The sequence below is a fragment of the Ambystoma mexicanum genome, chromosome 4p (genome assembly GCF_040938575.1).
Source record: "Ambystoma mexicanum isolate Mex_15411 chromosome 4p, UKY_AmexF1_1, whole genome shotgun sequence".
Classification (NCBI taxonomy): domain Eukaryota; kingdom Metazoa; phylum Chordata; class Amphibia; order Caudata; family Ambystomatidae; genus Ambystoma; species Ambystoma mexicanum.
This window is the reverse complement of record NC_090927.1, coordinates 1,243,888,673-1,243,914,001: the sequence shown is the minus strand read 5'-3', so window position 1 is coordinate 1,243,914,001 and position 25,329 is coordinate 1,243,888,673. Positions and strand designations below refer to the sequence as shown.

Sequence of the window (25,329 nt, the reverse complement as noted above, 5' to 3'; positions counted from 1 at the left end):
CTAAATTCGTATCAGGACATAAAAGGTACAAATACATACATTGTGTTATACCATCACTGGAAAATATGAGACAATGACACATATAAGCAAAAATTCAACAAGCTAAACATGCTCAAATTCATAGGGTATACTAAATATGGCACCTCAACACCCAACATGTTTCATTCTCAATCAATTGTTATTAAATACAAAAAAGGGAAATTCTTCAGGGGATTTTATTCAATGAATTTCTGTGTAACCACCGGTATTTAGAAAGCGGTGTAACTTGCTCTCAACTGTTTTGTGGTAGTCTATCCTTTTAATTTTGAATACGAGTGTTGGTAGGGGTCTCAATCTGCCTATCTGTTAGCTACTTCGAGGTTAGCGAGATCAGGAGTAACCATCTTAAAATCGAATGCTGTTGTTTTGCATGTGCAGAACACCGGAACAGTCTGATAACGGTTGCGCCAACAGGCTTGCTCGAACTTCTGTGTCTCCAGAACCCTTCTCAAGGTGGTCTCACCAGTTTCCTCTTTCCCAATAGAAATAAGTTAAGATTGAAACAAAGGCGAACTTGTCTTGACTCTTCACTTTTCCCCTACATTCGTAGAAAAGTGTAAATGCATCAGCAAACAACAATTTCGGGAGGCATTTGCAATCGATTCTTATGGAATCTGCCTACTTTTAGTAGATGGTAATTACAGGCATATTCCATAGGATCCCATTGCATTAGCGCCAGCATGAAAATAATTGCTGGCACTAATGCAGAGGCATTGGTCTGCCAGACCTGGGGTTATATTTGATTTTACCAATGGAAAATTCAGAGTGGTACATTTCATGGCGATCGAAATACTGAAAAACACCTATTATGTTTTTCAATTTGGGGGGTGCCCTCAGCCTCCCAATTGTCTACCCTTATAATGCCACCACAACCCCATCCTGACTCATTTTAACCCCTTACCCCACTACCCTATATATATTTATTTAATATTTTTGGTGTTTGTCGCTGTTATGGTTTTCAGTGAAATGTATACCACTCTGAATTATTTTTGGTAAATTGACTGGGTACCCAGACCTGGTACAGCATGTGAACACATAATGACCGGCCACCCCAAACACCATCTAACAAACTGGGGAACCCTGTGAATCTGTAAACATTTAGTGTCATTTTTACCAATCCACATGACGACCGCAGGGTCCTCACCCACACAGTTTCTTTGATAATGAGACTTAGTAAACTATTTGATTCTGTTAACATGGGTAAATCCCCTTAGTCCTACAATTAGTTTTGTTGACTTGCTCTCAATTTTCTCATCTCATAACGGATTTTCTTATTTGTAGTGACCCAAACGTAATGTGGGATGTGCGCCTTACAAATACCCTGGGAAATGGAAGGCTCACTTTTCTATTTCTATTTATGATTCCACCATTAAAAAAACCTAGTGCAGTAGTTGCTTTTGCTCTAGCACACAGATCCTTCTTGGAGTTACTGTGCTCCAGTAATTTATTATTTTGCACCGACATTGTGTAACAATGCCACCTGTGTGCATTACAATTTACATCAGAGTTAAATTTTGTCCCATGAAAACCATGGCGGCTGTCTACATTAGTGACAACGCATCCTAAGGAGAATTGTGATTAAAACTCAAAAAGTCTTTCAGAGCATGAGTGCAACTGCGGGACAACTGATCAAAGGAATTGGTACTGAAACAAAGGTGGTTCATTTGTTTCGGGAAAAAAAACTGCAGTTCATTGATTTGCAATTACGAAGATCATTGTTTTAATCCATGGAAGGGATAAAGCACCCCATTATCCCTATGCCTGTTCTTCGATACATACATACGAGTTACGCCAAAATAGCAACTAGGTAAAATGACAACGTACCTTTTCCAGTTCCCAGTAGGACCGCATAAATGTGTTGACGGACTGACCGATATATAATTGCCTGTCCCAGGAGCTCGTGATCGGCTTCATCCTCCAATGTGTTACTGCATTCAACCTCTCCGTTGCATAGGACATTGCAGATCATGCTATTGTCTCCGCGTCGGTGCTGCTCATTCGCTATCTGCACCAATAATAAACAAACAGGATGATTTCTGATTAACACACATTGCAAAAAAAGTACACTTTAAAAAATGATCTTTTGTGGCGTATGCATTTATGACAGGCACGTCATAGCAAGTGTGAAAACACGAGTTTGTTTCTATTTGTGCAGTGACATTTCATGATTCAGCAGTTGGTTTATTTCTGTGTTATACTATACTGAGCTTGGCTTCAATTTTCGGTTAGGGCCTTTCAGGCACATTCATGGGTAAGTGTTTTTAAACTCAAAGCGCTAGTGGTGTGGAAACTATTGTTGACAAAGACTTTTTTGCAACTGGCTGCCCATTTTGTGAATGCACTGACATACAGGCATGTGATTCTTTTCACTCATTTCTTTCAAACAAAAAGTGCAATTTTTTGTTTAAATAGATAGAGCTACAACCAGCCAGTTGTGTCAATGCATTGTACAGCAAATAAGGATAGTGAAACTAGTAACTCAGTACACTTTAGTCGGCCCCCAAAATATTTGCACTTGCTACGTGGTAATTGACCCTTGGGATTCAGAAATTGTGTGCTGTTTATGTGAAGAACTGAGGGAGCATGGACTTTTTATGACTTGCTAGTAGTTTGAACCTTCACAATTTTACCTATCTATCTTGGTATAGACAATAAAAGGTGATGACTGTGCACAGTAGTTTACCAACTCGCCTGTGTGCCCCCAAACCTCCTTGTGGCGATGCAGCTGTGACAGGGATCTTCTAAGAAGGAAATGAAAAACATCCTACTTCGGAGGCAGTAGTGAAATCCATTCAATGCTTCATCAGCCAGCCTTTATGTGCCGTGGCTGCATGGGGTAAAGAAGTAGCCAAATGAAGGGGAGGTCTAGTGTGCAGAGGCAAGCGTGTCGGGAGGGGCCAGAAACTAGTTGCACAACTCCAGAGTCCTTCAAGAAATGTCTACCGATGGGTATGTGTGTGGTGCAGTGGAGTGTCCACCTCTTTCTTAGTCCGGGGGGTTTCTCTGTGAATCATCTGCATAGACTAGCCCTGTTCTGCCTTTCCTTGCTCCATTTACTGGGAGATGTGTTAACTCAGATTTAGCACAGCATACTCAGAAAACTGCTCATTTCTTAAGGGTTTGGTTAGGCAGAAAAAGCCTTGTGACTTTGAAAGGGAATAAAGAACTCCAGTAGAGACAAAAAATGATGACCCAAGAGTAAGGTAAGAACATACTAAGTGATTGAGCAATTATCATTGTCCATCTCACATGGGAACTGATCAATCTCCAGGGGTAGCTCCAGGGGGAGATCGGGTGAAATGTTACATAAAACAAACTTGTCACCCCCAGGATTCTGAATCAACAATGTGTCTATTTTAACCTGACTGTAGGAGACTAAATTGATTTTTTATGTCAAACAAGTGTCAAACGAACCGGTTTAAAATATTAGACATAGTAAACGTGTTAAATCTTGTTTCACATGAGTCTTTTTCTGGTAGGTTCCTCACTGCAAAACACCCTTGGAATTACATAAACAGGTCTTCCATATACGCCCTGTAAACTATGGGTCCTAACAGGCATCCCGACAGTGCATTGAAACTTCTTTTAACGAAGGTGCCTCAACAAAGGAAAACGACAGCATCCTAAAAGCATACAGTCTGCGGATATTAGAAGACATTTAATTAAACTAATAGCTTAAAAGGAGGGCCGCACTGCTGCTCAACTTAAGTTTACATTCTGGTACCGATTCGCAAAGCATTTTTCAGCAGTAAAAAATGGCTTACATTCATGTAGTGCACGATACGGATGTGTATAGTTTGCATGCGTGAATTACCAATTACAATGAAAAAGTGAGCTTTTCTAGGGAAGTCATTGTAAAGGATAGTGTAACCCAAACGAGGTTCAGGTTTTCTAAATCACAAAACAGGAGCACAGCATTTGCACCAGATTTCTCAGAGAGTGACATTTTCATAATTCTATCAGCCACAATATGGAATTTTATCTGGGCAAAAATAAACAAATAAATTTGGTTTATTTTACTATTTTCCTCTAGATGTAGCCAATTTTTCTATTGAAGAAATGTGCATGAATGGTTTTCCTTTGCGTGCACTTTTGAATTATGGCCATGTGTAAATACACTGCCAAGGAAATTGGGCATGTGGCCCAAAGCGCTTGCTTTGGTGAATCGCACACATTTGCATGAGCAATTTACACACAGGAGGCCATTTTGCAAACGTGTAAATTCCATGCAAGGAAATACTAACGTTAGCACTATGTGCTGTGGGGTCCCTGCATGGGATTTCCAATTCTTGCAAATCAGAGTCCAAAATAAAATAGTAAAAACATGAGAAATTGCATTTACTCTTTCATTTTACTCTCTGTTTTGTAAAAAAGTAAATGAAGCCTGAACCACAGATTTCTATGGAATCAGTCTGCTTTTAGCAGGTACTTAATAGATTCCTTTGGAATCTATTTGTTTATGCGTGCATGAAAATTTCATGCAGGCATAAAAACATGAGTCATTTCAAGGAGGAGGAATGCGCAGCGGGCATGCAAAATCCATTTAGTACCCCTACTCCTCCTTCAAATGCATTCAAATTCCCCAGGAATGTAAAAGTACTCCTGGCATTTACGGGCTAGTTTTGTAATCCACCACTTATAAAATGACCACCAAAGCGTCTGAAATGATGTATATGATTTATTTGACATGTGAATGTGTAAATTACACAAATACAGCCTCAGTTTGGATGGGACAGACCGTTAAATGGAGGCGTCATAGCGAGGCGTAATCCTTTCACGCCCCCATTTTACGCTTTGCCCCATTTTGGTGCTCTGGCAAGACAGAGAGGGACAAAGCATAGATTAGATCTCCGCTGTGCTCACCTCGTCCGTTTCGTAAGTACCCCTTGCCGTACCCCTGCATGCGATTTTCATGCATGTGTACAACAAGTGGATTCTTATGGAATCCACCTCACATTAGCCTCTGCTAATGAAGAGGTCGATTCCATTACAGATTTATTAGTAAACATCGCCTGCAGAGCGTATTTGCAGGCACTGTTTACATTTCTGCAAAACAAGATTGTAAAAATGAAAGAGTTATGGGGGGCGTGGCCATGCGGCAACAGAGATGGTTGCATAGCTGCGGAACTCCCGGAGCGGAGTGTAGATTTCATTATTATGAAAATGTAATTTGGCTTATATTTCATTCAGAATCCTTTATTTACTGTGTGGTCGGCAGCAAAACATTACCCTTCAAGCCTTCCCGCGACCGCGCTGCAGTAAACTCTCTTATCTTATCGCCGCCGACTCGGAGGTGGATCAAAGCGGGGCCCGCGTCTCCTCAGAGGCGTTTCTCTTCGATGCTTCCCGTTTCTTAATGTAGTGTACGGCGGCAAGACAATCTTTGGAGGGGGCATCAAGGCGTTTTAATTCATGACATTTGTGGTGTTTTCTCTCGTTGAGTGCACAGTATCTTGTATTGTGCGTATTACTTTCACTGTGGCATTATCATACGGTGTCTAGCTATATGCTTCCGGAGAGGCATTCTCCTTGTTCCCTTTGGCGCTGAAGCTCTCCTCACGTAGCCCGGCCCATATATCACGTCACCTCCTGGCTTCATTGACGCCGCAAGGCCTACTCGCTACTGACTCCCAGTGGCTAAATTGAAAACTACACCTTGTATTTATATGTAAACCGTGGCATTATCTGACAATACAACATTTAATGCCTAACTGGAATTTTTTTTTACAGGAACTTCGCAATATCCAGTCCCCTATATCTATGCTGGATTCCCAATCCTCCTCCATACAAGAAGAGCTTAAAGGTTTTAAAAATGAAATTAAAACTTTCTCTGGCAGACTTGATGAAGCGGAAGAAAGTCGGTATTGTGGAAGACAGGGTGGCAGGCCTTGAAAACATGCAAAGGAGACTTGCACAGTTGGAATGTGAAATTACGGAATTGGAAGACAGAAACTGAAGGGACAACCTTCGCTTCTATGGTATTGCTGAAAAAATTGAAGGAGATGATCCCATCAACTTCCTCACCAAATGGATCCACTCTGCCCTATGGATCACCTTTTCACCCCCACTGGAACTGCAGCATGCTCACAGGATTAGACCTCACTTCTCCAGCAACAATCCTTCGCCAAGACCCTTTATCGCTTGCTTCTTGAGACATCAGCAAGCGCGCCAAATTCTACTAACTGCCAGGAAGAATTCCCCCATCCTTTTTCAGGTTAACAAAGTCTTTATTTCCCCAGACTTTTCCAACATTAGACAAACCAAGAGGAAACAATTCCTGGATATGAGACCTCTCCTGAAATCCCTTTACATTAGATATGGATGGACCTGCCAAAGAATTCACAGACCCAAATGATCGATACAACTTACTTCAAGAGCTTCAAACATCACTGATGGATACAACCTCACAGAACCCCTCGGTCAACACAGAAAAGCCAGATCCTCTACTTCTTTCACCCATGTTCAGAAAAGCTAAGAATCAACACATTAAATACACACCTAAGCGCAGCAGATCAACTTCCTCAATCCCATTTGATGCTCTGTCTACCTCAACTCATCTGAGAGACAAATCGAGATCTCCCATCAAGTCCACTGATCCTTCTCTTTCAACTTTACAAACTTGACCGACTCCACACGTGGGCTGCGCTTCAACATTGCTTTATCCGATCTACAACTTAACCTTTGTTTAACCGTACAGTTCGTTACATAATAGCTCCATTGTCCGTTCTACTTGTTCATACTCAACAACATTTGACGTTATGCTCATCTCTTGCTCCTTGCTTTTCTTCGCCTATGCTTATTCCGTCTCTGTACTCTGGTATTCCCCATGATACTCTTGCTTACTTACTTTCTTACTATTTTACTCTCGCTTACTTTTCTAACTATTTGTATTTGTATTTATTGCGTTTTATATAGCGCCTTTGTCCAAAGCGCTTTTCATAGGACAGTCAACAATATAATGAATCAGAGTGCAAATCAGCGTTCATAAACAGTAACATTCAAACTGTGTTCATAAATAGTAACAATCAATTAGCATTCCTAATCAGTCAATCAGTGTTCAAAAACAGTAACAATCAATTAGCGTTCATAAGAGTAAGTGAATCAGTGTTCATAAGCAGATTAAATCAATTAGAGGAATGCAGCAGGTGGGTTTTTAGAGAGGAATGGAACAGAGGATAGGAAGTAATTGAGCGAAGAGACAGGGGAAGCATGTTCCATTGAAGAGGGGCTAGGAGCTGGAACTAGCGAAAACGGGATTGGGCACAAGGGGGACATGGGACATTGAGTCTAAAAAGATTAGTAAAGCGGAGGGAGCGAGATAGAGGGTAAAAAGAAAGGAGAGATGCAAGGTACTCAGGAGCAAGGCCATAGTGACATTTGAACACAAGATAGAGAAAGTTGTATTTAAGTTGAGAATAGAAGGGCAACCAGCCAAGAGAGGCCAGGGAAGGTGTTACGCTCACATGGTCTCTGCTGATGCATTGAGGCATGGTTGCAGCCCTCCCGGGGGTGAGGTCGCTCGGGTCTGACTTTGCCTTCTGCAGTGATTGGTGGTAATAGGTGATGCTGCTCGGGACTCCTCCTGTTTATTAGTTCTGGCAGAGACGCTTGTATGATCTGGACTGAGTTCCTTCACTGGTTCCTTGCACGTGGTAGTCCAGTCCTGCTGCGCCTAAGCCACTATACTTGTCATGATCTCTGCTTCCAAAAGGTCAGGGTTTTCCCAACTCCCTTGGAAGCAGATCCATAACCCAGGTTCCGAGTGCCAACCAGTCCCAATTGGGACCTTTTGGACCCAGTCCTGGCGCCAGTGGCACCAGGCTCATAAATATGCCCAGTCCCAGCGCTGGAAGCGCCGGGCTCATAATGCTTGGGTGGACTTACCTGCAGCTTACTTGCCTGCCAGTTGTGCCTCTGATCCTCTTCTGTTTGGAACTACTTTTCCTGTTGGGTGGGGCAGGAGCCACTCCCTAGATTCAGAACACTGGAACTCTTCTGGAAAGCAGGAACTCTTTTCTTGCCTAGGCGTGGCTGTGGAAGGAGACACCTAAGCACTACAGGAGGCTATTTAAACCACACCCGATGGATAAATCTTGCTTTGCGTTATTCTGCATCCTCTGCAGCAGAACGCTCATCGTGTCTTCTGCATCTGATCCTGGGCCTAAGGAAAAAGGCTTACCATCCTGAATCCAGTCTTCAGCAACACCTATAAAGACAAGAAAGAACAGGTTAGCATTACGGTCTTCAGTGACAGCTCTTCACTTACCTGGTCCATCGTTTGTCACCAACGCCTCGCGCTGCATTCCGGCATCTGAAAGACAAAGGCTTACCTACTCTTCGTGCGCTCCGGAGGTCTTCACACTGCATTCCGGCATCTGAAAGACAAAAGCTTACCAACTCTTCGCACGCTCCGGAGGCCTTCGGCGCTGCATCCCGCATCTGAAAGACAAAACAAGGTGCGTTTAAAGACATTGGGGAACTTTAATACTCACGTGCCATTACTCCTTTCCACATCTAACCCAGTGGGTATTCCGGCACCCTGCAGCCGCTCCGAACTTGTACCTGCAAAATAAAAAGACAGTTAGAGCGCATCGTGAAGCAGGCAACAAGCGCTTACTTACGTGCTTCCAGGCGCTTCTATTCATCACACGGGCTCCATCTTCAACTCACTTCAGCCCGTCATCCGCCATCGCCGGAACCCTGCAAAACAAGAAACATCATTACTAAAGACTTTAAAGACATTAGAATTACTCGAAACTTACCGTTCGTGCAGTAAACGAGGGACAGCAGTCCTCTGAAGTCAAGAGGCCTGCTCCCCTTATCCAGTGAAGAAACTGGTTACAGCACCCTGCCCCGAGGCAGATGGAGAGCACGGCGTTCACTTACCTAAGGTGAGAGCGTTAACCTTTGGGGTTCTACAGGAGAAGAGAAAGGGAAGAAGAGAGAGACATTCAATAACCCAGTTCCTTAATCCCATATTTTCTATCTGCAGACATCTTACCCTTCAAGTCAGACATACAGTGCACAGAGGTCCAACCCAAAGAGCCAGCCGTGTGTTACATATCACCTTTGAAGATACGGTATACGCCCAGTCAAGACCGGCGCCTCTACGGGAATCAGGTGAGCGTTACAATACTTCAGGTAAGTGTTCATGTTTGCCTTTGTCTTTCCTCGTCTGTTTCTGTTGTATTGTAAAGTTTGTTGTCTTGCATTGCTGTCCGTTACACTTTTGATGTTTGCTCTTTTGCTTTCTTCCCTTGCAGGTGATGTTGCCGGCCCGGCAGAAGCAGTGGAGCTCGAGGCGGCAGCCGGCAGGAATGAGGAACGAAGCTGCAGTGGTACAGTAGCTGGTAAGTTTTTAACTAAGGGGCCCGCAGTGTTCAAATGCGGCGCGGCCCTGGAGTGCGGTGCTGCGGTGTTGGGATCAAGATCACTGGATGTCAGGAGATGAGTCTGCAGAGGAAGGGATGAAGCACTGGTTTCCTGGAGTTGAGTATGCAGGAGAACGCCTGGTTTCAAAAGTAAGTAAACTGGTCCAAGCAGTGGTGAGCGCCACGTTGCACGCGAGTGCACACTAACGCGAAGCACCGGCTTTAAGGATGGAGCAGCTTATATAGCTGAGCTCATGAAGCCACGCCGACCAGGTTCAGCCTGCTTGCCACATCCTGCCACACCTGATGAGTCAGCACATGAAGACCAGCCCTAGGGAGCCACACCCAATGAGTCAGCACATGAGGATGTTCTCTGGAATAAAGGCTTTCAGCTCCTGGAAAGTTCTTGTAAAATAAAAGCACTCCTGCACTGAAATAAAGTAAAAGCACTCCTTCAGTTAAATACAGTGTTCCTGCTCACATCTCTATATGAGCCTAGCGCCGCCAGGGCACCTGTGTTTATGGGTCCGAAAGGGACGTAAGTGAGTCAAGTGACCCATTGCCCCATCACAAGATGGTGTGGTTTGTGTGTTCTGGGTCCTGTGGCCATGACAGAAGGAAAAATTGGGTCATGGTAGGAGAGAAGACAGAGTGAGCGAATTGAAGCATGATAGATTTAAGAGGAGCAAGGCGTGAGTGGGGAAAACCAAAGAACAGAACAATAGGATAGTCAGGAGAAGACTAGTAAGGAGATGAGGAGTTTTGTCGTGTGGAAAGTGAGAAATGGGCAGACTTTGTGAATATTGTAGAGATGAAATCGACAGGCGGGGGATGTAAGTGGTGGTCAAAGGAGAGATTAGAATCAAAGTAAATGCCATGATTGCTGGCGGAGGGAGAGATTGAGAGACAGGAGGGAGGAAAAGAGATGGAAGAGGGAGGAGATTGCGAGATGAGAGTGTTAGCGGTAAAGAATAGGACCTTTTTGGCATTGAGAGTGAGGAAGTGAGAGGTCATCCAAGACTTGATGGCGGTGAGGCAGGATGAGAGAGTCTGATGAATGTCCGAGGAGAAGGACGAGAAGGATAGAAAGAGCTGGGTATCATCAGCGTAGAAGTGGTGTGACACTCCAAAGGATGAGATAATGCAGGCAAGAAAGGAAGTATATTAAGAAAAAAAGAAAGGGACCAAGGACTGAACCTTGAGGAACGTCATGGACCAGAGGAACGTGACGCGAAGTGTTGCCGCCCCAAGAGACAGCAAAGGTATGGTTGGATAAGTAAGATGAAAACCATGATAGAACAGACCTGCACAGACCTAGGGAGGAGAGAGAGTCGAGGAACAAAGAATGATCTAGTGTCAAAGGCAGCAGACAGATCAAGTAAAATAAGAATAGATGAGTGTTTGGAGTAGCGAGCAGTGAGAAGAGAATTAGTACGTAGGTAAGGGCTGTTTTAGTTGAATAGTGGGGGTGGAAGCCAGACTGAGTGGGAGGAAGGAGAGATAGGCTAGACACGAATGATGAGATTCGTGAATAAACATGGCGCTCAAGGAGTTTGGATAGAAAAGGTAAGAGGGATATAGGACAGAAATTAGAAGGGGTTTAGCTGTAGGTTTCTTTATGATAGGTATGATTATTGCATATTTAAAGGCAGTAGGAAAGGTAGAGGTGGTGAGACAAATGTCAAAGAAGGAAGTGAGAAAGGTAACCAGAGGTGGGAAGATTTTGAGGATAAGTAAAGAGGGGATGGGGTCAGTGGGGGCTGCTGTAGGGTGAGCTTTGGCCAGGAGGAGAGCCATCTCAGAGTTTGTTACAGGTGGAAATGTAGAGATAGTGCTGGAGGGGGTACCTTCCCTACCGCAGGGGGAGGAGTTATAGGAAGGTTAAGATAGTATGTCCTGGCGTAGGGGATGCACTTTGGAAGAGAAGAAATTGGCAAGGTCAGACACTGATAGGGATGAGTTGATGGACGGGTCAGGTGTAGGAGGAGAGAGAAGTAGGGTTAGGGTTTGGAAGAAACGTTGAGGATGAGTGGATAGACTGTGAAGAAGGTCAGAGAAGTAGGTACGTTTGGCAGACTTAATACAGTTGTTGTATAGAACGTGATAAGAGAAATAGGTTGCATGGTTAGTAGTAGAACAGTGTTTGTGCAGCTCCTTTCAAGGCAGCGAAGGAGGCGGCGCATAGAAGAGAGATGAGGAGAGAGCCAGGGTTTGGCACGTTTGCGAGTAGCCCGAAAGGAAGAAAGAGGGTAAAGTTGATCAAGGCTAGATGTCAGACATGAAGAGAGAGTGGACGCAGCTTCATCTGCAGAGAGAGAGGAGAAGTGTGTGAGAGATGGTAGAGAATGTATGCAGGTTTCATGGAAGAACGAGGAGTTAAAATTTGCTTAGATGGCGCCTATAGAAAGTCTTAGTGGAGGAGAGGGAAGAGATGCTAGAGGAAGTAGGTGGGAGAAAGGAAACTGAGATTAGGGTGTGATCTGGAAAGTAGATGGGGAGAGTAGATATGGAGGAGGCAGTAAACGATGAGGTGAAGATCACGTCGAGGGTAGAACCATAGGAATGAGTGTGAGGAGTGGGAAGTGGGGAAAGTAGGTGAGAGTCAAGTATTGATAGGAAGGGGGATGATAGATGAGTAGAGGAAAGATGAAGATTAAAGTCTCTGAGCAAGACAAGAGGTGTAGGACTAGGTAGAATTTGACCAAGAAGGTGGTCAATGTCTTTGCAGAATGAGCCAGGTGGGTGGTAGATAATGAGAAGAGAAATGGCATGAGGAGCAGTGAAGATTGTATACATAAATTCAAATGAGGAATATTCTGGTAAGGGTACAGGTGATGGAATAGATTAACATTTAGGACTGTAGAGTAGGCCGCCGCCGCGTCTAATGGCATGAGAGACATGTGCAAAAGAGGATAGAGAAGTAGTAAGAGAAGTAATAAGTAGTACTAGAAGTAGTAGTAGTAAGCAGTAATCCCACCAGTACCCTTTTGCCATTACTTATTCTGAATTCATCTCTTCTATCCATCTTGTCCATTCTTACATATCTCGCCCTCTATTATCGAGTCCCTTTCCTTATGTTTTTCCCCTTGTACTCAGTGTTATCACAAGATTTAGTAATTAATACTCCTGTGATGTATTACAGTTCTTTAAATCACAATAATTGCACTATGTAACTGTTTTATTTCTTACTGCATTTTTCTTTGCTTTGACCATTATCTTTCTTATCATTGCAAATGTCTATTAAGTGTGTAACTTGGAATGTCTAAGGGCTGAATCATCCCATCAAACATAGTAAAATAATCTCCCAATTTACTAAGCTAAAACCTGACAATTTTTTGTCTCCAAGAGACTCATTTATGTTCAGATAGTGAACACCTCAAATTCAAAGCCTCATGGGTCAGTCATACACTTTTTACCAATGCTTTGGACAAGAAAGGTGGAGTTTCTATATTGGTCAGTAAACATTTAAACTTTTCTTTAATTAATGAAGAAAATGAACTCTGAGGCCTGGTGGATCATTGTAGAAGCAATTATTAACAACTTAGCTGTTAGTATAATTAATATTTATGGCCCTAACGCCCCTAAACCCCTCTTTTAGTTTAATTTCATCTAAAAAATCTCACAGAAGCATCCAGACAAACTCATTCTTTGTGGCGATATGAACCAAATCCTCGACTTTACCCTTGACCGTAAATCTTCCTCAATTTTTATCAACACCAAATCCCGAAATAGTTTCCTAAACTTATTACAAAACCTCGGCCTATATGACTCCTGGTGCTTATGTCATCCAGATACAAAAGAGTATTCTATTCCCCTACCCATTAATCCTTTTCCACACTAGACTATATTTTTGTTAATTCTTCACTAACTTCTACCATTTTGAACTCCGAAATTGGCCCCATAACTATTTCAGATCATGCACCCGTTTCCACCACTCTAGAATGGATGGTGGTCAGTCATAATTTTGGAAAACAATAAAATCGAAAGACAAAGTCGAAATAATAATACTTCTTTTTTTTAAATTTATTTATTTTGGGGTCCGGGAATTAAAAAAAATGGGTGAAACAAAAAAACATTTAAAAAAGAGGGGTTGGGGGGAACCCCCCATTTCGAATAAAAAACATAATATAAAAAAAATTCGACTTTTTTTTCGATATTTTGACTTTCGAAATGTTGGTTTTCGAAATTATCACTATAAACCAGAATGGATATCTACCTATAAACTTTCTCCAAGATGGAGATTCAATTTGATTCTCCTTAAAGACAAATCCTTCATTGACAAAACAAAGTCTTTCATTGAAGACTTCTTTCTTAATAACCGTCCTGAGCCCACCTCCATGAATAATAACTGGGACGCTTTCAAAGCCACCCTTCGTGGATTCATAATTCAATTTGTCACCATTAAAATCTGAACTCACTCATAACGCTCTGTTGGCCTCAATCAAAGTTCTTGAACAATCCTACTACTCTAACTCGGTTCCTTATACTATGAAAGCTCTCATGACCAAACAAATTGAATGTACAAAATTTGCACCGACAGAGCTGCTAACTCCATACTTAACTTTACAGTGGATACAATAAAGCTGGTAGAATGCTAGCTTCTTATTTAAACATGAAAAAAGAAAAATCCCTTATTACCCATATTCTCTCTTCTGATGGTAACAGACTAACCAAACCAAAAGATATAAATGATGCCTTTCTTGTTTTTTACTCCAACCTCTAGTTCTCTGACCCTTCTATTAACACTTCTGAAATCCATTCTTTCTTCAAAAAAAACAAAAAAGATCCCTCCAACCAGATTGACCTTTCTCCTCGTAACACACCTATTTCCCTAACAGAAATCAAACAAGCCATTCTTGACCTCAAACCCAATAAACCTGATGGGTTTACCTCAGATTTTTACAAAAGTTTCATCAACTTCATTGGACCAAAACTTCTAGAATTATACTCCCACTTTGTTGAAATCGGTCAAAGCCCTGGTTCCTTTGGTGAGGCCCTTCATGAACTTTGTCCCAAACCTGATAAAGATCCCTCTCTAATTAAAAACTACAGACCCATTTCTCTTATCAATTCTGATTAAAACATGTTTGCCAAAATCCTTGCAAAACGCCTACAGCTATATCTTCCCAAACGTATTGTTACGCTCACCTGGTATCCACAGGGACGCCACCCAGCTGGGTTACTCGCTGGTATGCTTCTCAGCTTTGCCATGATGTGTTCTGAAGGGAAGGTTCTGCCTGAAAACACAGGAGGACTGTGTTCAAGACTGACCGACTGGGGTAAGTATCCTCCCTCCACCCCCGTATGCTTTCAGTCCCTCTGGTGCCCTCTCCTCACCTTGTGGTAGAATTAGGCGTGCTCTCCGTCCTGCCTTCTTTGCAGGGGCACGTTGTCTTTCATGGGCGAGTGCGGTCCAGTTACTTCACTGACGCAGACCCGTTTGATATTGTTCAGGTAGGTCTTATTGCTGTTCTTTAGTTTTGTTGCTAGCCTGCATGCCTTTCGTTGTTTAAAATGTCTCTTTTTTTCTCCCTTAGGTATGCAGAGCTTCAGCGCAGCAAACTGGCTTGGTTGAGCCCCGCTGATAAATGATGGCGCATTAAGAGCGCTATGATGTGGTAAGTACGCGCTATGCGCAGCGCTGCAAAGTCTTTCCTTTGCTAACCTGTGTTTTGCTTCCTTGTAGGTCGCGGTGTTCTTCAGCGCGAGTGGAAAGTCTGGAGTGGTGCCAGCCGAGAGGCGACCAGCCACGTAAGCCTTTTGAGCAGTTCCTAATTTGTAAATGTCTCTACAGCTTTCTTTAATTTTGCCTCTATCTTCCTCTTTCAGGTCGTTCTGTCCGGGAGGCGTGCAGATTCGAGGAAGCTGTTCTCAGTACCTGCAAGTGTTTAAAGATGAAGACTGCAGGTAAGATGCTGCTGCTAATGATGTTCCTTTTGTCTCCTTGCAGGTTCTGCTTCTCCGAGGTTCGAGGGAATAGCTGGACATTGCAAGCTGCAAAGTAACACAAAGCATGTTCTGCAGTCAGGGTGTGGTTTATATAGTCCAGGTAAAGTAGTACCAGGGAAAGTAGCTCCAAGCCTGCCACACCCAAAACACTAGACTGCATAGCTTGGTTCTTAGGAACCAAGCTATGTGGATGCCTCCATGTTGGCTGACAATACAATAAAGTAGTTCCCAAGCACATTGTTGTTCATGGTGTATGAGCCTGGCGCTATAGGCGCCAGGACTGGCCCCATGAGGGCTTTTGAAGAGGATGCCAGGCTCTAGAGGCCCGAGTCCCGACTCCTCCTGGCCAATGGGTTTGCCAGAGGGGGTTTTGGGCAAGGGTCGTGACAGCACTCCCCCCTAAGGCCCCTCCCATGGTGTTACTTCTGTCTAGCCCAGGTTTGGTTGGGAAGTTCCGATGGCATTTCCTGATTAAACGTGGTGCGTGGATATTCTCACTGGGCTCCCAGGATCTATCTTGTGGTCCAAATCCTTTCCAATCGACAAGATAATATAGCTTGGTCCTAGAGTATTTAGAGTCCAAGATATCTTTGACTTCGAATTCTGGTTCTCCGTCAACAAGTATGGGCTTAGCTGGTTTCCCAATCCATGTGCCGGGTTGCATTGGTTTCAGGAGGGACACATGGAATACCGGGTGATGTGTAGATTAGGTGGTAAATCCAGTTTCACGGCTGCTGGGTTGATATTTGCCTTAATTGTATAGGGTCCTAAGAATCTGGGATGAAAGGTCCGGGTTCCCTTGATGGGTACGAATTTAGCGGCTAACTAAACTTTGTCTCCTACTTGATAATTAGGGGCCTTTTCCGGTGTTGGTCAGCAAATCTCTTTTGTTTTTCTTTGGCATGAATAAGGTGTTTGTTTGCCCTTTTGAAAGCCTGAGTAATGGTTGTGTGTAGAGTCTTTACCGCTGGCATTTCCAAGCTGGCTGGAAGGTCTAGTTCAGAGGTACGTGGATGTCTGCCATGAAGGGTATAGAAGGGCGTTTGTCCCGTGACTGAATGCAAACAATTGTTATATGCATATTCGGCTATCCATAGTAGGTCTTTCCAATTCCTTTGTTCGTGGTGCAGCATGCACCATAAATATTGCTCGAGTGTCTGATTGGTTCTCTCGGTTTGGCCGTCCGTTTGGGGATGGTGACTGGTAGATAGCCGAACGTCGATCTGCGCCATTGCACAACATTTTTTCCAGAAGTTTGAAACAAACTGGCTGCCTCGATCAGAGACCAGAACCGAAGGGAAGCCATGTAGCTTAACCACGCCCTCCAGGAACACTTTTGCTAAAGTGGCTGCGTCTGGGAGGCCTTTGAGAGGAATAAAATGGGCCATCTTCGAGAATAAGTCCACAACTACGAGGATGGTGTTGAACCCTTGGCTTGGAGGTAGATCAGTGATGAAGTCAAGGGAAAGAGTGTTCCATGGAACTGGAGGAATGTCCAATGGTTGTAGGAGACCAGATGGTTTTTGTTTTTGTGATTTATTTTGTGCGCAGACACCGCAGGACTGAATATACTGAATGATGTCCTTACGCCAGGTAGGCCACCAAAAGTTCTCTTTCACCCTAGCTAGGGTTTTGGCGATCCCAGGATGCCCTTTGATCAGTGAATCGCGATAGTTTGAAATAATATGCTGTTGTAATTCCTTCTTGGGTACATATAGGCGATCCTTAAAAAAGGGTAGGTGGTCCTTGATGGTATATTGTTCTCCTTGAGTTTGCCATGCGAGGTAGGCATCAGGATTCATTGTCCCTTGGATTTCTTTTCGTAGTTCTGCTTCTGTTAAGGCTGTTGTGATACCCAAGAGTTTGTCTTCAGGTATAATAGGTACTGGGTCTGGAGTTGTATATACCATTTCATCTATGCCCATGCGAGATAAGGCATCCGCCGTTACGTTTCTGACTCCTGGTCGAAATGTGATTACATAATCATATTCGGCTTAGAAAAGGGCCCACCGTAATTGGCGCGAGGACTGGGTCTTGGCTGTTTTGAGATATTGCAGGTTTCGGTGGTCTGTGATGACTGTAATGGTGTGTCTGGCCCCCAGAAGGTAGTGCCTCCAGACTTTAAAGGCGGGTTTGATAGCCAGGAGTCCCTTGTCCGTTATGGCATAATTAATCTCTGGAGATGAGTACTTTTTCGACCAGAAGGCCACAGGATGTAGCTGGCCGGTTTCCGGGTCTCTCTGTGAAAGGACAGCTCCCATTGCGAGACTGGACACATCAGTTTCAACGACATAAAGGAGGTCTGGACAAGGATGTTGCAGGATTGCAGTGGAGGTAAACCTTTGTTTAAGTTCCTGAAAGGCTTCTTCTACTTCTTCGGTCCAAGCAAACTTTTTATTGTTTTTTCGTAATAGTACTGTGATTGGGTGCACAACCTGAGAGAAGTCTGGGATGAACCGGCGGTAGAAGTTCGCAAAGCCCAGCATGCTTTGTACCCCTTTCAGAGACGTCGGTGAAGGTCATTTCAGAATGGCATCTACCTTGTGCACGTCCATTCTGATGCGTCCTGGAGTAAGGATAAAACCAAGAAATTCTACTTCGGTGACGTGAAAAAAGCATTTTTCAAGCTTTGCAAACAAGCGATGTTGACGGAGCTTGGTGAGGACTGAACGAACGTGCCTGAACTGATCTTGTTCCGAGGCTGAGTATACTAAGATGTTGTCTATGTACACTAAGGCGTACACATCAATTAACTCCCTTAAGACGTCATTCATGAAATATTGGAATGCCGCAGGAGCGTTGCATAACCCGAAGGGCATGACTTGATATTCAAACAAGCCGTACTTAGTACGGAAGGCGGTTTTCCATTCATCTCCTTTTCTGACTCGGACCAGGTGGTACGCTCCTCGCAGGTCCAATTTGGTATAAATCTGGGCATCTTTAACTTGGTCTAGCATTTCAGGGATAAGTGGCAAGGGGTAGCGGTTCTTCACGGGGATCTGGTTCAATGCGCGGTAGTCAATACAGGTTCTCAAGTCTCCTTTCTTTTTCGGTACGAAGAACAAAGGACTGGCTGCGGGGGTCTTCGAAGGACGGATAAATCCGTTTGTAAGGTACTGGTCTAAATAGGATTTCAAATGAATGTTTTCTGGTTCTGTGAGAGCGTAGATCCTGCCACAAGGGATTTGTGCACCAGGAACAAGGTCGATCTGACAGTCATAGGGCCTGTACGGCGGCAATGTATTGGCTTGGTCCTTTCGGAAAACATCCTGGAAATCAAGGCATTCACTTGGCAAGGTATTAGTTGCTCCCAGGGTTGATACTGTCGCTCCGGGAGTCATGGGGATACAGACGTCGGGTTTCTCCTCTTGGTAATAGCAGGCAGGGGAGCAGTCACCGGGGAAGGTTAATTTTCATGCCCGCCAGTCTATCAAAGGGTTGTGAGCAACCAACCATGGCATCCCTAGTATTAGCCTGAACTGAGGTGCTTTGATGAGATCGAATGAAATAGACTCCCGATGTCCGTCCTGACACAGCAAGGTTACCTTGACTGTGCACTGGGTTACTGGTCCAGAAGCGATTTCTGTCCCATCCACGGTGGTTACCTTGTCCATAGTTGGCTTAGAACACAAAGGAAGCCCCATCTCTGCTGCCAGTTCTTGATCAATATAATTTCCAACTGCTCCGCTATCGATGTATGCTTCAACAGCATGCATTCTTGACGACTGTTGGTTGTTAATTAAGATCACTGGTATTGCAAAGTGCGAGGTCAGCAACTCTTTCTTCTCACTCGACAAACTGACCTCTACGTTTGTCGAGCTTGGTAGTTTCCCCGATTCCTTAGCTTCATCCTTCTCTGTGGCCCAACTGTTCTTCTTGGGGGTTTTACTGGACAGTCCTTCAGGAAATGTCCAGGTTTCCCACAATACAAACAAAGCTGTTGTTGTCTTCTTTTGTCCTGCTCTTGTTTTGCTAATGGAGGCCTTATCCCTCCAATCTGCATGGGTTCTACAGCATTTTCAGGTACACGGGTTGTGTTTTCCCTTGGTCGAACAAACACGGTCCGAGGGTCCATCTTAGACCGGTCTGCCTTTCGGTCCTGCAACCGGTGGTCTAGCTGCACGACCAGATTTATGAATTCTGCACAGTCTCTGGGTGGATCAACCACCTGGGCTAAGACGTCCTTTAATTCGCCTTGCAAGCCTCGATGAAATAACGTGGTTCTTTTGTTTTCTGGCCACCTAGCTTCGGCAACCAGTCTATTGAAGGTAGCAATGTACGTTAACAAGTCCGGATTCCCCTGTTGGAGGGACAAGAGTTCATTCTCTACTGCTTGTTCCTGGGTATGGCGAGCAAAATGTTTTTCCATTTCTCTCTGGACCCCCCCAAAGTCATGTAATAGAGGATCGTCATGGGTTACCAATGGCACCGACCAATCTGCTGCACTACCATTCAGGTATGATAAAACAAAAGCTACCCGAGCTTGGTCGTTTGGAAATGCTCCAGGCCTACAAAGCAAATGAAGGTGGCACTGATTGATGAATGCTGCATACTTCCGTGGGTCGCCTGAGAACCTTCCTGGTGGTGCCAGGGGCACTGTTCCAGGTAACGTGATCTGTACCGGAGTGGGCGGTATGGCGGGGTTTTGCAATAAATTAAGACTTTCTAAATCTTTAGGGGGAGTTCAATTCCATAATTTCCAATTATATCATAAAATGTTTGTTCTAAAACCTACCTACCTTTAAACATTACGAATCTCTCCTTGAAAATGCTCCTCTCTGGGTTAATATGGAAGCTAATTTTATTTACCAGCTATCCCTTTCCCACTTCTTAATGACTTATTATTGGCCCAATATTACTTCATTACCTTCTCTTCACCTCTTTAAAACTATTTGGATCAAACTCCCCACCAATTCTTTCTCTAAAACCAATTCAGACGACATCTTTCTCTGGTTCAATAAACAAAACTCTACCAAATCCAATCGCATTACCATTTACAGATGGTACTCATCAGGCATCAAATTTGTTAAGCAACTTTTCCACAATTCTGAAGAAATCCCCTGAACACAGATTTGTCTACAATGCAATATCCCTGATTCATCCCTCATCAATTCAATAACTACATTCCTGCCCACATTGACCCAAAAATCTCCTTCACCTTTTCTAACCTTTTTTAACTAGCAATCCCTCTATTAAGGCTGCCAAGCTATATGCATTCCTAAACGATCCCTCCACTCCCAACTCATTTAATCTAGAACTTTCAACCTACCCATGATATTTGGATCCAAATTTGGAAAATGTGTCATTCTACATCGGTTGCTGCCAATCTTACCCAAACCTACTTTTTCATTTTTTACTGTGCTTTTCTTACTCCCCTGCGTATTGTTAAAGTTGTAGACAACGCATCCAATAACTGTTGGTCATGTCATGAACCAATTGCAGATTTTCCTCATTTCATTTTTAAATGTAAATATGTGTATGCTTTTTGGACTAATCTAGCAGAACCTTTAACACTCTCTACCCTTATGATTGGTTCCACTGTTAATCCAGCTATAAGACAGATTGAATCCCCTACTCTGTTTAATTTGTTTATAAGTATTGCGTTTCATAATATTACGTGTAACTGGAAGAATGCAACTAACCTATCCTACAATACCTGGTGGAATTCTATTTGCTCCACCCACTGGATTGAAAAATGCCATGCTTATTCTCTTGACTGTTTACACAAATTTAGTTCATTCATTACCTCAACACTCCTGACTAAATATGATACTTTCTTCAATCACTGTTTCCCCTGCCCTATCCTTCCCTTCTGTTTTCTGGCTTGTATTTTTGTTTCAGCCTCCCCCTTGTTTGTCCTTATTGTTAACCAGCATACAAAGTTCATTGAACCTATTCTTGCGCTACTTGTTTTTCATCAATTATAATAGTTTTGATAATTGAGAGTATATAATTGTTATAAAAATGATGTACCTGTTCTTGTACTATTTGCTTATATGCTTATCTAATAAACATTTCTAAACAATACAAAAAATAAAGAGTTACAGCAGGTTCTTGCTTTTACTCTTTCCTTGTACATTCTGCCTCATGGACTTTTAAAATTATACATAGGGACCACACCACACAGCACGTAAGTGCTAATGTTAGTAGTCCCCAGCATGTAATTTACAAATTATGTAAAATAAGGCTGATAATGTACTGATTTATGTACCTTTGCTAATTTAATGCCCATTTTAAACTCTGAGGACTCTGAATTAATTAAGAATACATTGTTGGGAACTACTCTAAACTGGTTTGGCTGATTTTGCAAACAGATATTTGCCTGTCAAATGAACTTATTGGTGAGGCACATATCAGCTTCCTAGAATAACTAAAGGCTTTTAGGTAAAAGATAGATACTAAATGGTACATTAAACTATACAGGGTTTGTTAAGGCGGTCCCAAAAGTCCCAAACAGACCCAGAGGATTTGGAGTCAGTCCAAATCAGACTCAAAGATGGAGTAGACAAAGTGCTACACCAAAATCCAACTTTGTCACCAAAACAAAGCCGGGACAGCATACAAGCATTCAAATCGTGTCACTCTCAACATGTTCATAAGAAACAATTGCTTAAGTGCTTGAAAAGTGTCATCAATTATGTTATACTATAATCTCAGATACAAAACCTACCTGGATCGGGAATAGGTTAGTGGGTTTAGCTACACATAGATTATATAGGTGTTAAACATACTTAATGGTTCCACCTATTTTGATAAAGGTAAAAATACATAATTTTTATGACAAATAATTGGGTGGCATACTATTTGATGGGCGGCATGACACTAAGGGCATTGATAGGTAAGACCTGTGTATGTTTCAGAACTTTTAAAATTATGGGATGGGATCACAATGCAGTGCTGGCAGTGCATTTTGTTTTGCATCTGGAGAAGAAAGTGCCTAGAGTAAAAAAACAAATACGTTATTTGCTTCTTGTATTTTTTGATTCACTATACTTTGCTAAAGAGTTGTTGGTATGACCGTCGCCAAGTATATAAGGAAGTGTGAGATCAATCAACTACTTAATGTGCCCAAGATCACACATTCATCATGTTTGAAAGCCCCACCAATAGCTTTTACCTGTAGCTTAGTGCTCTGTGCCATTTATGCAATGGCAGCATAGGTTTTTCAAAAACATTTCAAGAAGGAATTTACAAAGATTGTTTAAACATGAAGAGCTTTTGTTGGGGAAAAATGCTTGAATGAGGGACTAAAAGCTGAGTAAGATCATGTATTATTTTATTTATTTTGCATTGGCAAATATATGCCAAAAAGCTCCAGGTTAATTTTAGAACTACTCATTGATTCCTGTTTTTAATTTGCATTATGGAGCTTGTCGCCCAGTATTTATAATGGAAAAAGCTTATTTCCCAGAATGTAAAAAAGGACTTAATGAGCATCTCCCAAATTACATGGGCTTGTCAGGCTGCATTCTGATGTCTACTAACGACAAGCATTGACAAAGCCAACATGTTTGGCTTTTGTGTAGACATGATCTCTGTATTTTTCAGGCATTGACATAATATTACTACCTGGCCATAAGAAGGCAACAGCTGAACATGATGCTAGCACTTGGGCATATAATGGAAGTACCTTACACGTGCTTATTTAATGAATGCCTATACAAGAGTCACAACTCTGGGTTTTCAATTGTTTATTGAAACAGGAATTAAGTGCAAGGGACAGCTGCAAGGACACAGTTACTGCTTACAAATCAAGTGGCTGATGGTACACTTGGTTAAGACAGTTTTATTACATGAAGGGCTGGGTTATAGCTGTAATTATGCAATTGCCTTTTACAGTGATGATCAGAAAGCACATAACTAGACTTTGCGATCCCAGGTACATGGGCCTTGGGCAGGAAGGGGAATATAGTCAGTGCGAATGGCCAGCGGGACTACCATGGGCATGGTGTTGTCATTATTCAAGCAATGCCCACAGAAAGAGTGTTCTTCCTTGCATTTCATCTCTCTCCTGTCTGTGTTTCCCGTGACAATAGTTTTGGCTTATAGGCAGCACTTCTAGTGCCACCCAATAGCCAAACAAAAAACTACCAATTTATTTAGCAGGTCCATAATCCGCCATGTAAACTCTACAGTTCCTTGCCACAATACATTTTAACACACTGCAAAAGGATTGCATAACAAAATATATTGATGTAACGTTCAACTTCCCCAAGTACCTACTGTATCCTTACAATACGCAGAGGTAGTTGTAAGCTTGGGGTTTATGTCATTTGAAATTAATTGCAGTATTGCAATGCCACAGAGAATGCATACATTAGTTTATTCCAGAGTAAAAGTAAAATTCTAATAAAACATATCTTGGTACAAATACCCATGCTCATCACCGTCCCAGTAGCTCTCGCACATTGTCTCTGAACTAAAAGTAGCTCTCGATAAGGCAAAGGTTGGAGACCCCTGCGTTAGCTCCTTGCTAACCAACCTTGGACATTTAACAGGTCATCAAGATATGAGCCAGATGAAGAGTAAGGGGAGAGAAGCCCATGGACTGTCCTTTGTTCAATTAAAGAAGTTATCATCCCTCATTATCAGGCCATGACACTGGGCAAGCCCTTTGTATTTGGACTTGCGTCTCTGTGTGCTTTTAGGGAGTACTGCAGGTGTCCTATCTATGTTGGCTTCTAATAAATAGTCAGTGTTCTCCAATTATAGGTCACATGTTAGAAGACCATGTATGAAATTTAATTACCTTCTATTTATTTGGGCTTTAGCTAACATTAATGTGTGCATTGTGTTTTCTGTTTACAGCAGGGACACTCTTGAGTCTTTTGGTTGCTGTTTTTACTGCACCTGGCTTACAAAGATTGGTTGTATTATTATAAAAGTTTAAGTAATCTGGGAACTGCTATCTCGTGCCTTTGTTCTGCCTTTCCCATCCTCCCTTATTTCACTCTAACCTTGGCACTAATTGTCAGCTACCATCTGAGCTCTGCAAGGATTGGTATGTCTGTGGATTCAGCTATTTGAGTTTTCACAAGGCCCTGAGGCCCTTGCTCATCTAAAAGCATACTGCAGCTTCCATTTTTAAGAAGGTGGATGCTCAATTACTCTCTTCTTTCTATGTTAGTGCAGTCAACATATACATTGGTCATGTTAATGTTCTTCATTTCTGTGGATGCTATGTTAATATTCTTCATTTATAAATGCATATATTACCTAGTGTACATGTTCTACTTGTGGAATGCATGTTTGATTTGTGTCTAATGCATGTGCTTGTTACTGTTACAACGTTAGATTGACTGCTTTTGCCATCTTCAGCTTAAATTGTCTCCACGTCCTTCTGTATCTGACTGAGATAAGGGCGGTGCGTAACGTTTATCCCATGTGTGGTATTGGGCCTGGGGAGTGGCAGAAGCTATTGATGACGTATTCATCTGCCACCCCCCTGTGGTCGAGTCCTCAACCACACTCTTCTTTCTGCTCTCCCCCAGATAGGGCTCTTTCGGTATCCATATTTTACTCACCCCCCTCTTCCCGCAAGCTACCACCACATCTCAGATGTTCATCTGGACTCCACGTCATGTAGCAGCATTCCCCATTGGATGGGATTCCACCCACTGCTCAGTGTAATTGTAAGGGTCCGAAGGATATATACAGTTTGACCCACGGTGCGATGGGGCTCTGCACTGTTTGGGTACGGGGGAAGACATCCATTCATGTATACTCACACACATGAGTATCCATGTTTATTACTACCGAAAAGTGCACTTGCGCCTATACTACTTTGTGCCAACGTAGGTGAAAGAATGATTCTGATTCAAAATTGCTGGTTTTATCCGTTTTTATTTTGTTAAAAGTTTTAGCCCTTTTTGGATGACACGTGTTTCGGCATCTACACTTCGCCTTTTTCAAATCCAGGCCTTTACGAAATTACGATTTGCCCTCTATTGGGTATGGTTCTAACAAGTCC

The 25,329-nt window shown here is 42.8% G+C and overlaps 1 protein-coding gene across 2 annotated transcripts in view; it reads right to left on the bottom strand.

The window, feature by feature from the left end:
• FAM120B (family with sequence similarity 120 member B) overlaps positions 1-25,329 on the bottom strand; it is a 1,542,581-nt gene that overhangs the window by 1,346,169 nt on the left and 171,083 nt on the right. For both annotated transcript variants that reach the window (XM_069606906.1, XM_069606905.1), the window contains exon 3: positions 1,864-2,044. In XM_069606906.1, coding sequence (XP_069463007.1) covers positions 1,864-2,044 — 181 coding nt within the window. The remainder of the gene's footprint in view (positions 1-1,863; positions 2,045-25,329) is intronic.